The sequence below is a fragment of the Eucalyptus grandis genome, chromosome 2, assembly GCF_016545825.1.
Source record: "Eucalyptus grandis isolate ANBG69807.140 chromosome 2, ASM1654582v1, whole genome shotgun sequence".
Classification (NCBI taxonomy): Eukaryota; Viridiplantae; Streptophyta; class Magnoliopsida; order Myrtales; family Myrtaceae; genus Eucalyptus; species Eucalyptus grandis.
In genome coordinates this window covers 37,105,135-37,121,300 of record NC_052613.1, presented here as the reverse complement: position 1 = coordinate 37,121,300, position 16,166 = coordinate 37,105,135, and the positions used below count along the sequence as shown (strand labels likewise).

The following is a 16,166-nucleotide window of genomic DNA, read 5'->3' as shown; positions in this document are numbered from 1 at the left end:
ACCTCAAGGATTAGACTCTGGTGCCTAGGCCTTGAAGAAAAACACGATCTGGAGGCATGTGATTCTGCAGTGCTTGCTCTTACAGGACAAAGCTAATTTTTCTTTACTTTGGCCAATTGATGATCGTTCATCTATATTCCAAGAGCCCAGCTAGTCCTGATACCCTTGGAAAATGGTAGAAAACAAACCATGTCCTCCACGGAAGTGCCATGTTAACAAACACCGAAGATAGCACCACATATCAAAGTTGATCCACTCGACTGCTAATTGGCGGATTAAATGCACAGGTTATAGGGCAAGTATCTTAGCTGGCAATTGCAAAAGAAGCCGATGGCTGATCGTTTGAACTGATTAGCAATACCATAGGACCGAAATGTTGTCAGGCCGCCGAGCTGAGCAAACGAAGTCAATTAAGAACAAAGAACCAAACTGCTTGGACTGAATGATTACTCCAATAGCAATCACGTAGATTGCAGAGACAGAATGATAAATATATGGAAGCAAGCAAGCAATCATCTATTAGACAAGTCTCCATGAATAAATCCAAAATGTTTCTATCTGATTATACCAGCATGTTTAGCGAGACAAAATGTAGAGAGAACTCAAGGTGATGCCAGACATTGTCGCGGAGCACCTCTGCTTTTCCTGTAGCATCTTCGAACCTCTTCCCACACCTGTCCAATGAGTCGCATATCTTGTTCATAGGTTCTGCAAACCCCTGCAAAGCGTTGCACCTGCCGGTCGACGAGACGGAGAATGAGATGGAGAATGAGATGGAGAGAAAGAGAGAGCGGCAGGAGCAGAGGGAGCGCGAGAGTGCGAGGAGGAGCAGAGCTGGAGGCGGCGGAGGGGGATGGCGGAGGGAAGCGGAATGCAAGGGGCAGAGCGACGGAGACGAGATGAGAATTTCAAAGAGGGAAAAGGAAGAAGGAGAAAAAAGGAGGTGAGAGAAAGATTGAGCGTGACTGCGATTGTGCGTGTGCACAACGAAGCAAGAACCTCCTCCGGGTTTTTATCTCTCCCGTTTCACTCTCTATTTTTTCTTCTTGTCTCTTTATTTTCTTCTTTTGTTTTTGTTTTTGTTTTTGTTTTTTTTTTTGGTGAGGTTTTCGCTTTTATGATTTCGCACATGGCTGGAGCTCCTATCGGGGCTAAACATGAGATCGTGAATTGCGTGACATGAATTGGAAACTGAGATGTGAAATCTTTGGGTCGCTAATGGAAAAGAAGGATAATTAAGGGTCGATGGTCTTTCTAAAGCCGGCGGGCGTACTTGATAACTAAGATTCTCCCAGGGGCAACGATAATGATAACTCAGGCTAATAATAAAGGGGGGAAACGAAAATAATAACTCAGGCTATGAAATTGTAATGCATAAAAACTCATCATGATTCAGACAAAATGCCAGTCTCTTGTTCGACAAATAGTGTCCCAATGACAGGCCCAGTGGAAGTGGATAGATAGCAAGCATATGCCTTCACGAGCTTCGCTCCTGGGAGAATCTCAAACGTCTGCTGAAATACCTTATTCTGTCCCGCCTTAAAGCTGAAGTTCCCCTAGATAAATAATCAAGGGACTAGATCCGCTCAACAGCTAATTGGCGGATTGAATACATAGATTAAAAGGCAGGTATCCTAGTACCTTGGTGGTAAATGCTGAAGAAGCCGATGACTGATCATTTGAACTGATTCCTAGAGCCACAGGACCGCAATGGTATCAGGCCACCGTGCTGGACAAACAACGTCAACGAAGAAGGAGCCGAACTTTTTGCATTGAATATCTACTTCAATAGCATTCAATTATATTGCGGAAACAGAGAAGAAATATACGCAAGCAAGCAATCAGATACAAATAAATCCAAAATGTTTCTATCTAATTATACGGACATATTATGTGAAGAAAGAACTTAGAGAAAACTCACGGGGATGCCAGACATCGTCTGCGAGCACCTCTGCTTTTCCCATAGCATCTTTGAATCTCTTTCTGACACCAATTAAACGCGTCGCATATCCTGTTCATTGAACCTGCAAACACCAGTAAAGTGTACCCTCATCAACACCATCCTTGAGCCTAATTATAAACGACAAAACAACTTCAAACGTCGAAATACGCATCGATAGACTCAACTCCTGCCAGACGGCACGGTAGCATTCACCGTAGCGACGTAAACGTACGGGTTCTCGACACCCCTTTGGTTGAGGTTGATGAAGCCAGGGACCAGGCCTCTCGGGGTGGCATTCAAGTAGCTGGAGTGAAAGCTGGCAGGGCAAGCCTCGCCGGCAATATGCGATCACGGCTCCATGGAGTCCCCACCCCACACGTGCTGCATTGCATCGCCACCAATTCACCGCCGCCGCTCATCACCTTCTTCTTCCTCCTCGGCTTTGTCTTCTTCTCTCACGCAAGTCTCGATTGGTACCGCGATTCAAGAAACTATCGCACTAAAGGAGAGAATGGAGGTGGAATCTGGAAAAGAGGAGAGATCTCGATAAGATCACGAATGAGAACGATAAACGAGGATCAAAATGTGATGATTTTTATTTTTTTGCTTAATTTTTGAATTAACTTTTCACTGTGAGTGTAGGAGTGACCTCCCCCGTTTAAGCAAGAGATCACAAGGACGCAATAACGAGGCAAATCTTTGCCTTGGAGGACGCATATTTCTAATATTTCGTATTTGGTACTATAAACTTTTGTTGTTCCTCTCTATATCCCAAATTAAGAAATCTGTTATTAAAAAGTATCCTTCGGAAATTTTGGAGGCCAAAAACAGAAACATGGTATCTGCGGGCACGCTCCCGCCGCCCCCCTTCCAACCCCCAACAAAAAAGAGAGGAAATAATAATAAAACAGAGAAATTGTAAATGATGCAACTCACCATTTATCTCTTGTATCTTTGCATGTTGATCAAAAAATACAAATAAAGTTACATGACTATCAGTCCAATACTCACATGAAATCCGTATAATTATCGGGTTTCGAGTTAAGTTGCAGCGTTCACCACGCAAAAAAAAGTCAATATGAAAAACCGCAAAATTAAATTCACAAATTTGTAAAATTTCACGTCCATTCTCAAAGTGGGACTTTGTTTGCGCTTCCCCATTTGTAGTTCAGTCAACCGATGTAAAAGAGTGACAAACTGCTTAAAAATGACAATAGAATGCTTTGAAACAGTTAACACAATCCTGAAAACTCTCATATACATTGATCTCTCCCATTATCTTTTAACGTAATTTTAAAGTAATTTTGGATGGGATAAAAAAGTCAATAAAAGTCTCCACTGTATATTGGGTAGGGAACTGTCTCACACTCCCCCTTCTTTAAAGTCGTTGTTAATCATCTCTCCTAATGTTATATCATCTCTCTCCATATGTTAGTTTTCAACATTATTCGTAACGATAATTGGAATGCCATGAAGAGACACGTACATAGTGACCACCGGAGTGCCATGAAGCCATGCGTAGCACAAGATGTGTGCTAGTTGGTTTTTGAAGGAAAGACTCCAAACCCAATCTCGCTCCTCGGAACACTCCACTAAAGATGATAAATGACACTTAAATATGAAGATGCTAAAGATGATACGATCATAATTAAGATCCATAAACATAGTCATAAACATATACCATCTGAAAATGAACATGAAAGGAGAGCTGAACATAAAAATCATCGATACAATCCATTCCTTTTTGCCGCACATGTCATAGGATCAAATGGTTTTGAAATGTGTCTGGGCTTTTGTAATGCTAATACTAGTATACTTAAGATGAGAATCTTCATTAGTTATTGCACTAGTTGATGAAGCGGATATAGTAGCATTGCCTTCCCCGGTCCTAGTTCCATCGTCCCTAGTTGACATTTCCATTGGATAAAAGAGTGGCTTGGGGGCATTTGTAGATCATCTTCTTCTCTTTCTAGCATTTCCAAGATTTTGCGCATCGAAGGGCGGTCCCTAGGATTCCATTGTATACACCAAAGAGCAACTATAATCATTTTTTTACTATTTTCCTATCCTCCTCACTAACTTGTTCCACTAGCACATCCAATCCTTGACTAAGTTGATCATGAGCCCATAAAGGAAAGTAGTCTGACTAGAACATGCTGTAATCGCGTCCCAATTCTTCCTCCCACTAGCCATTTCTATCAACAATTTGCCAAAACTATAGACACCGGAGTGCCATGAAGCAATTGCATATACTTCCTTGCAATCAAGGGAAGTCACTTCTCCTCGTGAGAAAATGTGTTTATCCAAAGACCCATTGTGCATGAAATTGTACACAAGAGCTTGTTTGGAGCCCTCGAAACAATAACCGATGAGTCCAACCACATTAACATGATGAATTCTTCCAACGGTAGCCACTTCACTGATGAAGTCCTGCCCATTCGCTCTACCCTTCTTCAGTATCTTCACTGCAACATCGCAGCCACTCCGAAGTCTTCCTTTGAACACAGAACCGTACCCTCCCTCACCTAGTTTGTCCTTAAGACCGCCCGTAATTTTCTTGATATCCGAATAAGAGTACCTTATTGGGAAGAAGTTATTGTTAGATTGCAAAAATTCTTCAACATTCTGATCCATTGCTAAGTGTCTTCTTCTCCATTTGCGTATTAGCAACAGCATCACACATGGGGCTACCAAGAAGAATTTCACAACCATGCACGAAAACACTGTATTTCAGGAAAAACGCAAGAAATTTGTGGGTGTTATGTTTCCGATAACCAATTTGTGGGCGTGTTAAATGATTGTGTTTAACATTAAATCAATTTCACAGTGAGAAGATTGTAGTAATGTTACCGATATCAAAGAGCAAGAGCATCACTCGGAGGTAGAGCCCCCGGTTGCAATAGAGATTGAATCGTCTAACCTGAAGAAAATTGAAGAGATATTTAATTAGACCATAATCAAACAACGAGTACATCGGTTCAATTCACTAAGATTTGTAGGCGGATTTTGAACTACATAAATAAACAAACAAATAAATAACGAAATTATTATTATATGTATAACCAATTTGTGGGTGGGTTAAATTGTTTGCATGTAGGAAAACCAAATTAATTGCACAATGAGAAGATTGGAGAAATGTTACTGAAGCCATAGTACGCCAGCATCTGAAAAGGCCGGCCAACCAAGCCATAGGACAACAGCATCTCAATAAACGGGGCGATATGTTCGCTGAAATTAAATAGAGAAGATCGCCAAAATTTCATGATCCGTTGGCCGAGTTTTCCTGCAAAGAGTTTGAGAATTGTCCAAAAAGCCCTAAACCTATTGCAGTTTTGCTAATTTAGTCTTAAACCTTTCAATCTTGCTGATTAAGTCCTAAACCTTTTGTCAGTTTGCCAATTGAGTCCATCCGGCCAATTTTGGCCGAAAAATGTTGACATGGATGCCGGCGGTGCCACGTAGGATTGCCAGCGATGACGTGGACAAATTTTAATAATATTTTAATATTTTTAAATTTTTTTGAATTTTTTAATATTTTCTGTCTTCCCCTACTTTTTTTTTCTTTTTGGCTTTTCCTTGTCATTTTCCGGTGGCCGGCCACCGGCCACAGCCAGCCAGCCTGGCCTCGCCCGCCACGGGCGAGGCCCGGCTAGGCGAGGTCAGCCGGCGAGGCCGGCCTCGACAGAATCCGGCAAGAGGAGCCCTCGCCGGGCTCGCCCTCGCCCGCAAGTGTCGGCCTCGCCCACAGTCGGGCGGTGACGGCTGGCCATTGCCACAGGCCGAGTTGTTGTGGCTTCGGCTTCCGCGGTTCGTTGCTACGGAAGCCGAGTTGGGTCGTCGTCTTCTCCAATCCACCCTCTACAAAACGAGCCGAAAAACCCTCGCGTCCTCAGCAAGCTCCAACAATGGAGGCAGCGAATAGGTCGGCTGGCCGTGCTCACGAAAGTCGTTGGCGAGGGAGCCCTCGCCGAGGCTCGCCCTCACCCGCGAGCGTCGACCTTGCCCGGACTAGATCCGGCGAGGCCGGGCGTCGGCCGTGGCCGGTGGCCAGCCGTCGCCCACCCGGCCGGGGCGAGGCCGAAGCTCGCTCGGGCAAGGCCGACGCTTGCACAGGCAAGGGCGAGCCACAGTGAGGGCTCCCTCGCCGTATCCGGCGAGGCCGGCCCTCGCCGGGGCGGGCCTCGCCCGGTGTCATTGTCGCTCGACCGGGTGTCGCCCGTGGGGAGCGAGGCTTGGCCGGCCGGGTGTGGCCGATGGCCGGCCATCACCCGTGGTTGGTGGCCGACCACCGAAAAGGGCAAGGGAAAAGCCAAAAAGAAAAAAAAAAAAAAGGAAAAAACAGAAAATGTTAAAAAAATTAAAAAAATAAATATTGTTAAAATTTGTCAACGTTAGCACCGGCAGTCCTATGTGGCACCGCCGCGTCCATGTCAGCATTTTCCGGCCAAAATTGGCCGAATGGACTCAATTGGCAAACTGACAAAAGGTTTAGGACTCAATCGGCAAGATTGAAAGGTTTAGGACTGAATTAGCAAAACTGCAATAGGTTTAGGACTTTTTGGACAATTCTCTCCAAGTGAAAGCTGAAGGAAATTAAAAAAAAAAAAAAAAGCTTTCTTTTGGTAAATATATAAAATACAAAACTAAGAAAAATTTACGTCTAAAATCTATAATCCCAACCTTATCACTAAGCAAAACGTGAGATAATTCTTTTTAGGAGGCTGCAGGAAGAATGTAGTATCCAAACAGTTAAATGAGTAGGCCGATTGCCTTCCCAAAATATGTGACAAATTTTGAACTCAAAATAAGAGTTCAATAATCTTCTGATATCCTTAAGAAATGTCTGCCTAGTGTTATTCGCCATTCTCTCTTAGTTATGATCTAAATAGGTGTCCGTGCAACCAAGATCAGAACCAAGATTTGTTTGCCATATTTGAATTAAATAAATAAACAAACGAATAAATAATGTTTTGTTAATATGCTTATAAAATACCACGATAGCACTTACCTAACTATTGATCTTAACGGGCATGTAAAAATTCACAGGTTTGGACCGAATATATCTTCACAACTATTTTGTTTTTTTTTTTAAAAGAAAACTAAACAAACTGAAAAGTTCTTACCTTCCTTGGTGGGCAGTCAATTTGTTTCTCGTTATTCAGGGTGCACGAAGTTGGAGGTCATGTAAGCTCGAATCCATCAACCATCACTTCGTGAATTTGCTCATAGGAACGAAAATGATTGCCCGACCATGGTATCGGTGCTATAAGCTCTATAGAGCATGCGGTTTCCACAGATGAGACATTCGCATTGATCATGGCGTATACTCGCCTTCTCGTACTAGAGAAATTCAAAAATTGAAGCCCATCAAGATATGACGAAGCATTGATGTAAAGCGGAGAATCGACGGCTTTTGTGCAGCCCACGATCGCCACTGTTGGTGGTGGGTATGGCTGAACCACGCAACCATAACTATCCTGGCTGTTGATGGTGTAGCCGCAAGAGAAAGACCGGAGAGGAAGAGACGAGAAATTGCCCTTCTGCAGCCCGACATCCACAACCCTAATCGTGTGGGAGGTATAGTCGATGGAGCGCACAAAGTACTTGCCTTAGTTAAAATCCAAGATGGTGCCGTTATTTATGCAGGCTAGCTCATAGTTACTGTGGTTGCAGGCCTTGATGCCGCTCCTCAACCAAAATGGGTAACTTATGGTTGCAACCTCACCGCAAGAGGTTGTGCATTGATCATTTTTTATGGCAATGCTAAAACACCAATGTAAAAGAAGAAGAAGAAAAAGAATAAGGAGTTGATCTTGGCCCATAGCTTATGCAGTAGCGGAGAGCACGAATTGGCTAAGCAGATCTAGTGTTTAGTGTTGAGATGCAAAAGAAAGACAAAGATGAGAGGAATACTTTTAGTCGCTCCGTTTCTCGAAACAATGATGAGATAAGGAAAAATCTCCTAAAACCTACTTGTGTGGAGGAAGCAGGGAAATTTTGTGGTGTTGAGATGTAGGGTGAGATTAGATAAAGATGCATTGGACACGGAATAGGTACGGGAATGGTCGCTGAAAAGTGGAAAATAACTTGCAAAGGGTTTTTGATTAAGAAGAAATGAGATGAAATTACAGGAATATGGCCATTTTCAAGTCACGAATTGAATTGGATCGGAAAGCTGGTTGCCCTAAATAATGGGAATAGGAAGAAAAAGTCAAAAAAGATCACGCGTTGCGAACCATCCTGGAAAAGCTGGTGGAAGAAAATCCGCGGAAGGTGAGAAACGGGTGTCAGCATCTTCGACTATGATGGGTCACCATCACAACAAGCGTGTCCATCTTTCCGGGTCATTCTGAGCACCGACTTCTTTACCCAATTCATTACTCAAAGTATACAAATAAAAATATGAGATGATTACACAAAAATTAATGAATTTTAACCCAATGAGTAATATTAAACAAACTTGATACTACTATGTAATATCATTCCTAAATTTTTAATTTTTTAATGTTCAATTTAGTCCATAAATTCTATAAAAATGTTCAATATTATATGCATCAAAAGTTATGAGATTATATTAAATAAATTGAAATTTAATGGACGAAATTACATAATAAATAGGGATTGGGAAGAAAACAAGTAAAATGCTAAATGCATGAAGAATACTTATTGAATCTTGATGTGTACAATCCCCATTTGTATAAACCTTCAGCAATTTTTAACAAGTGATCCACTTGACTTTTACTTCTGGCAGAAAACTCGTGCAACGCATTTGTCTTGAAAATAAAATTTCTTTTTCATCTTGAAGATGTTAAAAGAAAATGTTAGCTGAGTAAAAAAAATTTCCCATGTTTATTGTTTTTTAATTATGAATCCCAACTTTTCTAATTTTGAATTCTTTTTTTTTTTGGTCGAAACTGCTACTTTGATTAATACTTCGAAGGCGGATTACAACTCATAGTAAGATCTAAACATAGTATAAGATAAAGTTCATACGGGGGTAAAGTACCCAATTAGGTGGAAGAGTACCGGTGTTGAAGGATTTGGCAATCCAATCCGCTGCCCGGTTCCCCTGTCGCGGTTCAAACAGTAGCGAGATGTTCTTCATTTGGGCCAGCATGTATTGACAGTCCAGGATGTGAGGTCGCAAGGCCCAAGGGATCTCACTACGGCCCAAAATGGAGTCCACCACAGGGAGAGAGTCGCTGGATATGTACACTGCAGTTTCAGTTCGCGTGTTTGAAGTACTTTCATTCAACTCAGTTCTGTTCTCCTTCAACCACACGAGGGCACGCCGGATAGCTAGGGTTTCACCCAACTTGGCCGATTGGGCGCTGATTTTCTCTGCAAATCCCCCAATACATCTTCCGTCGGCTCCTCTGCAGATTCCAGCAACTGAACTCCTCTCGCCGTGTTCCACCCATGAGCAATCCACGTTGATCTTCAGCGTACCCGGCTCTGGAGGTACCCAGCTGTGTGGTTTTGCGGTACGTTCTTCCCTCCTTGGCTGTGATTTCTCATATAACTTTTGTAACAATCCAGCTTCGCTGATGAGGTGGTGTTGTTACTTGCTTACCTTGAAAAATCAGATTGTTGCGTGCCTTCCATATAAGCCAAAGGGAAGTCGCAAAGATCGCTTTTTGGCTTGCTGACCTGTCCGAGGAGAGGTAATCACATACCCATTGATCTACTCTTGTGATAGCTGTTGGGATAACATCTATTTCGACATCATAGTTCAGCCAGATGTTTTTTGTCCATTGACACAGGATAAATAGGTGTTCAGATGATTCTGGCCATTGATGGCAAAAGGGGCAAGTGGGCTCAGGTATGATTTTCCTCCGGTATAGATTGATTCGTGTTGGTAGACCTTCATTACATAGACTCCACATGAAGTGTCTGACTCTGGGGTTGATTTGGAGATGCCATATTTCTCTCCATAGTCTTTTCGGAGCTTGATATGAGGATGACGCCTGTTGTCTTGTGGTTGCTGATGTTTCTGTTCTAAGTTGCTGGTATCCACTTTTAACATTATAGTTCCCTGAGTAGTGCCCTATCCATATCAGACGATCTGATCTGGGAATAATGTTGAGTGTGGTTTGTTGAATCTCTTCTAATATAGGGCTGTTGAATATCTCTTGTATAAGTTGATTCTTCCATGTGCGTGTGTTTGTATCGATGATATCTGCCACACATTGGGGGTCGTTTATGTTTGCTAGTCCCCCAATTGGTCCAGACATTAGCCACCGATCCTCTCTCAAGTTGATAGATTTACCATCACCAACTTCCCATTTTAGATCAGGCCTTAGGGCATCTCGGCCTACTAGAATACTTTGCCAACCCCATGATGGTCTGGCACCTCTTGTAGCATTCCATAGATTACCATGAGGGAAGTAGAGGCCTTTAAAGATTCTGCTCCATAAGGCCTCGGGAGCTTGATCTAGTCTCCGTGCTTGTTTCCCCGATCGCCTTGTTAAAGTCCACAAGGTCCCTAAATCCCATTCCCCTTGCTCCTTTCTCTTCTTCAAAACTTCCCAACTATTCCAATGAACACCTTTTTTTTCTGCATTGCTCTTCCACCAGAAAGCTGAAATTTTTCTTTCAATGGCTCGACAAATGGATAAAGGAATTTTGAAAATATTCATGGCATATTGGGGTAGAGCCTGAACAACTGTTTTTATTAATATTTCTCTCCCCGCCTTTGATATTAACTGCTCTTTCCAACCCTCAAGTTTTCTATCCACTCGCGCCATGATCCAATTAAACATCTGTTTTCTAGTTTGTCCCCAATCTGATGGTATCCCCAAGTATTTTCCGGTTTTTTCTAATATGGGGACCCTCATTTCAGCTGCCATGTTTCTTTTCAAGTCCTGTGGACAACTTGCCCCAAAGAACAGCCCAGATTTATTGAGATTAATCAACTGACCAGATGCGAAGCAATAACAGTTCAGTATATTTGCAAGATTCTGAGTTTCCCTGATTGTTCCATCCAGAAAAAATATAGCATCATCCGCGAAGAGTAGGTGGGATAAAGTAGGACACTGAGAATTCAGTTTAATACCTTTTAAGCTCCCGTCTGTCACAGCCTTGTGCACCATGTTAGAAAGAACATTGGCCAGAATTATAAAGAGATAAGGTGAGAGAGGATCCCCTTGTCTAATGCCTCTAGTTGGCGCGAAACTTTCTCCTGCTTCCCCATTAATTAGGATACGAAATTGAGCTGAGGAGATGCAAAATCTGACCAGACTAACCCATTTCTCGTTGAAGCCCATCTTTTCCATACAATCACAAAGAAAGTCCCACTCAACTCGATCGTATGCTTTATGCATATCCAGCTTCAGCACTGCTTGGAATTTTTTGCGTCGTTTCCTCACTCTAAGTTGATGTAGGACTTCTTGAACTATGAAAATATTGTCCTGTATTTGGCGGCTTGCAACAAATGCACTCTGTTCTTGGGAAATAATGGATGGAAGCCAAGGTTTGAGTCTGTTTGCCATTACTTTAGTGATCATTTTGTAATTAAAATTACACAAGCTGATGGGTCGGAATTCAGTAATGCTCTCGGGGTTGGCCACCTTGGGGATACGTGTGATAAATGTCTCATTTAATCTTGGATCAAAGGAACCATCCCTAAAGAAAGAGTCTACCATTTGAAAAATATCTTCCTGAATAAGATGCCATTGAATTTGATAGAAGAGGCCACTCAAACCATCTGGTCCTGGGGCCTTAGATGCCCCCATTTGGAAAACAGCTTGCTGCACTTCTTCCTTTGTAATTGGGCTTATCAACATGTCGTTCATTTCTTGAGAAACAACCAGCGGGCACTGCTCTAGGATTGGCTGGTAGTATCTAGTCCCCACAGATGAATATAGATCTTTATAATGGCTTGTGATATGCTGTTTGATAATCTGAGGTTCACGGCTCCATACATTCTCCTCAAGCCGTAACATACTGATTTTGTTTCTTTGTCTTCTTTGAATGGTTGTTGCATGAAAGAATTTCGTGTTCTCGTCCCCCCACTTGAGCCAATTAATTCTTGATCTAATGCCCCAATACATTTCTTCCTGACGCCATAGAGTGCCCAATTTCTCAGTTATTCTGTTATATTCCTCCCTCATATTTGTCTGATCTGTACTGTTGGTTATCTGAGTAAGCTGGTTTCTGAGTTGATCAAGTTGTATTGATGCATTTTTAAATGCTTTTCGGCTCCACTTTCTCAATGCTTGGGTCACTTGTTCTGTCTTCTTAACCAGGTATCCTTGCTGGCCATGGGATTTCTTCCATGCCTTCTCCACTACATCTGCACACTCAGGGTGATCTAGCCAGTAAGCTTCGAATCTGAATAATCTTTGCTGTGTCTTTGTAAGTGAGTGTAAGCATAATAGGATAAGGCCATGATCATATCCTATGGCTGGATATGCAAAAGCTTCAGCATTAGGGAAGAGAAGTCTCCATTCTAAATTGCAAAATGCTCGATCAAGCCGTTCTTTGACTAGATCCTCTCCTGCCCTGTTATTTGTCCACGTGAATGCACACCCCCTGCTTTCCATATCTATTAAAGAGCATGAATCAACAAATTCCCTAAATGTCATCATTCGAAATCTTTCCACTTGACGTCGACCCACCTTCTCCCAATTATATAACACTTCATTAAAGTCACCTAAGCAAAGCCAAGGTAATGATATCATACCGTTTCTAGCTCGAAGTAGGTTCCAAAGAGAGACTCTCTCTTGAAAATTAGTAGAGGCGTGTAGGAAGGAAATCTTCATTTGAACTCCAGTACCAGCATCTGTGCATACACTATCAATCATCTCCGGACTGCTATACTCCACTGTGATGTGCACCGACTCATCCCAAAATAAGACCAAACCCCCCGCAATACCTATAGGATTTATAGCAAACATAGATGAATACTTAAGTCTGTTTTTGATTTTTTCAACCACCTGGAATTGATTCTTCGTTTCCATAAGAAAAACCAGATTAGGTCTCTCACGAGCCACTAAGGCTCGAAGGTGCTGGACTGTCAAGGGAGAGCCTAAACCTTGACAGTTCCAGCTTAATACTTTCATGGCTTTCTTGGTGGCTTATTAGGGCTAGCCACTGAGCCCCGCCGATTCGCCTTCCCATATTTGAATGGGTGTATCCAGCAGCTGATCCATATCATCAAGAGTCGTTAGTGAGACCCTTTTTCATAAGGGGCAAATCTTTTGAGTTTTTGGGTGGTTGTTGCTTTGAACTAGATTTGACTACCCTTATATCTTGCATTGAACGCCCCTTTGGCTGTTCCGAACTCTGCTGAATTCTTTTCCCTCTCTTCGGTGCAGCATACTCATCCATAACTGACACTTCTGAAATTAACTGTGTGGCAGGGTTGTAAATCACCAGGGCTTGGCCACCTTCAGAAGAACTCTTCCTATTCGATTCCTCATTAGACGGGATAACAGGGGTCTCGGGAACCATCTCATCCTCAGTTAAGGTAAGATCTATCTCACCATAAAATGTATCCCAACAAGGGCTGGAATTTTTAACCTCAGCTTTCAACCAAGAACCATAGCGCCCAGGTTTATCTTGTGGAAGTCCAGAATTTTCATATGGTATGGTCGGACAATAGTTAGCGTAGTGACCAATGTAACCGCATGAATAACAAAAGTGCGGTAGTCTCTCATATTTAAAGTCTATCCACCAATTACGATCCCCCACATGGATAATCGTTCCAGTTTTAAGAGGATGTAGCAGATTTAACCTCACTTTTGCTTTACCGATTTTTCGAGATCCATTGGTTCTCGCATCAATTCTGACTTCCTCCACCTCTCCCATTTTTCCAGCGATCATTCGGATACACTCCTCCGCCAATGCAGCTCTTGGAAGTCCCATCAAATGCACCCAGAAAGAGCAATGATTAAATTCATAGCAGTGCTCGGGAACAGTAGGATCCCCTTCCTGTAATACTAACAGATTGCTTGAAAAGACCAGGGGCTGTTTGGAGTATTCTTCTCTGATCTACCGCTGACTTAAAGGAGAAAGCAAAGAAACCCTGTTGTATTACCTCACATCTAACTTCATCAACCTTCCAGGCCTTCTTCATGGTTTCCCAGAATGCTTGAAAATTAGCATTTGGTTTCGAAAATAATTTCCCATATAACAGATATTCATCAGCCTGTTTATCTCTCGCAGGAATATGGGCATTCAGTTCAGTTATGTCATCCCCAGTCCATAGATCGCCCATTCTTTGGCAAAGGGCTAGCAGTCGGAGCTGGTTTTCCTGGGTACCCTCCATGCAACTAAGAAACAGAGACCTCCGAAGATGAGAAAGATTCCGTGGGTTTCAAAGTCAAGTAAACAGGAAAGGGTTGGTTGGGAGTGAAGGGAGTTCTATTCCGGGAATACCCCATATTAGGTTTGCAGAGAGCTCAGTATCCATATTAGGGTTTGGGAACAAGCTTACAAAGATGATAATCAGGGGAGTAAATTGGGGCACCACACACTCTTTGATGGATGCGAATCAGGTTGAAGAAACGAAGCAATCGTCACCCATCGGGATGGAGGAACACGCACCTTCAGCGAGGGAGAAAACCATCGAGGACAGGAGGGATATCACGGTGACGAGAGAAAAAGGCATCTTCCATTGCCGAGAAAGGATTCGTGATGAGAGAACGAGGGAACCATCACCCACAGGGATGGAATAGCGCTCACCTTCAGCGAGGGGAAAAGCCATCGACGGCAGGAGGGACGTCACCATGACGGGAGGGAAAGGCGTCTTCCATCGCTAGAGAGACCTAATTTTGAATTTTGAATTCTTTATTAGACATGATTTGTGCAATTTCATTTGTCCTAGTACATTTCAGGCGTGTTGCCCATGTAAGGATCACATATTATCTTGAAAATGTAACAAATCAAACACGATGCCACCCTCATTTGGCAATTTAGTTGCCAATGAGTTTATTGGTGGTAGAGATTGCTCCAACTTCTAGAAGGTCAAAGCGATAGGTCTTGTGAGGTTAATTGGCGTGGGAAGTTCTTAGTGCCATAGAATATCCACAGAAAAGTCTTCACGAAACTTCCTTCTGTGCATGATGTCTTCCTAATTGGACGGCACCCACACGTCACGGCACTAACAACTCTACTTGACCATTAACGAATTTGACTTTAGAAAATGAGAAGATGAAAGCAATGTTGCTCCTTTAAATGAGAGTAATGATGGGGCCTTCATGATAAATTTCACCCTTTATATTAAATAAATAGATATATAAATCAAATGAAAAAAAAAAAGGAAAGAGAAAATTAAGACATCTGCAGTTTAAACAGTTTTTTGTTAGGCAAAATAAATGTAGGATTTCTATTAACAATATCCTTTGACTCTCTTAGATACTTTAATTGCATATTTTTGTTGGTATTTGTGAATGAGCTAAAAAGAGTGTGCTTGTTGATGCCCGACTACAAGTTTTACCTAATGAGAGAGCTCAATTCTATGAATATGTTAGTGATTCTTCGAACCTGGCCTACTTGCGGTTTCTTTTTTAATTTAATTTGGGAGTGAATCCCGAGATTTATTTTATTTTTTCTCAGATCTAATATTTTCACACGTCATATATATAATATTTGAGCATCTTACTTGAGTATATCATGTTAAGATTAGTTCCTCTTCCTTACCCAAATGGTCCAGTGACATTTCCTGTTGACCATTTAAGCCTCAATCATCGGCTAATTAATTATGATTCTCTATGGACGTAGCAATGTCAGCTGCTCCCTTAAGCACGGTATTTCTCTATGTCCCCCGTATTTCTCTAGTTTCGAGGTGGCGACTGCAATTGAACTGATTCCCAAACGAACGTCAATGAAGAACAAGGTACCAAACTCTTTAGTTTGAATATTTACTTCGACAGCATTCACATATATTGCAGAAACAAGTCAATAATATATGCAAGCAAGCAATCACCAATCAAAACCTCTCCATAAATAAATCCAAAATATGTCTATCTATTTATACAGACATGTCTGGCAAGAAAATATGTAGAGAAAACTCACGGTGATGCTGGACATTGTCCGCGAGCGCCTCTACTTTTCGCTTAGCATCTTCGAACCTCTTCCCACACCTGTTCATCAGACCTGCAATCACCAGCAAAGCGTTGGCCTCAACTACGCCATTCTTAAAAGCCTAATCATCAACCAGAATATAACTTCAAATGTGAATTCGAGGCCTCAATAATCCTCACTCCTGCCAGACTGCGCA

General features: G+C 42.3%; 1 protein-coding gene and 1 long non-coding RNA gene across 3 annotated transcripts; one reads left to right on the top strand and one right to left on the bottom strand.

Moving 5' to 3' along the window:
• Window positions 1-4,030: 4,030 nt before the first annotated feature.
• Window positions 4,031-4,576, bottom strand: LOC120290701 (rust resistance kinase Lr10-like). Its single transcript, XM_039307064.1, has one exon. The coding sequence runs from the start codon at window positions 4,574-4,576 to the stop codon at window positions 4,031-4,033; it is 546 nt and encodes a 181-aa protein (XP_039162998.1).
• Window positions 4,577-9,130: 4,554 nt separating this feature from the next.
• LOC104445395 lies at window positions 9,131-14,713 on the top strand. Of its 2 annotated transcripts, XR_005548228.1 has the most exons (7): window positions 9,131-9,426; window positions 9,529-9,606; window positions 9,706-9,764; window positions 12,190-12,261; window positions 13,306-13,412; window positions 13,762-13,862; window positions 14,111-14,713. It is a non-coding gene; the product is annotated as an uncharacterized LOC104445395 (long non-coding RNA). The 2 variants fall into 2 exon arrangements; XR_005548227.1 differs by lacking the exon at window positions 13,762-13,862 and having other exon boundaries at window positions 9,145-9,426.
• The last annotated feature ends 1,453 nt before the right edge of the window (window positions 14,714-16,166 follow it).

What these genes read in the sequence shown, in the direction of transcription:
- LOC120290701 (XM_039307064.1), bottom strand. Translation starts at nt 4,576, where the DNA reads ATGGATCAGAATGTTGAAGAATTTTTGCAATCTAACAATAACTTCTTC.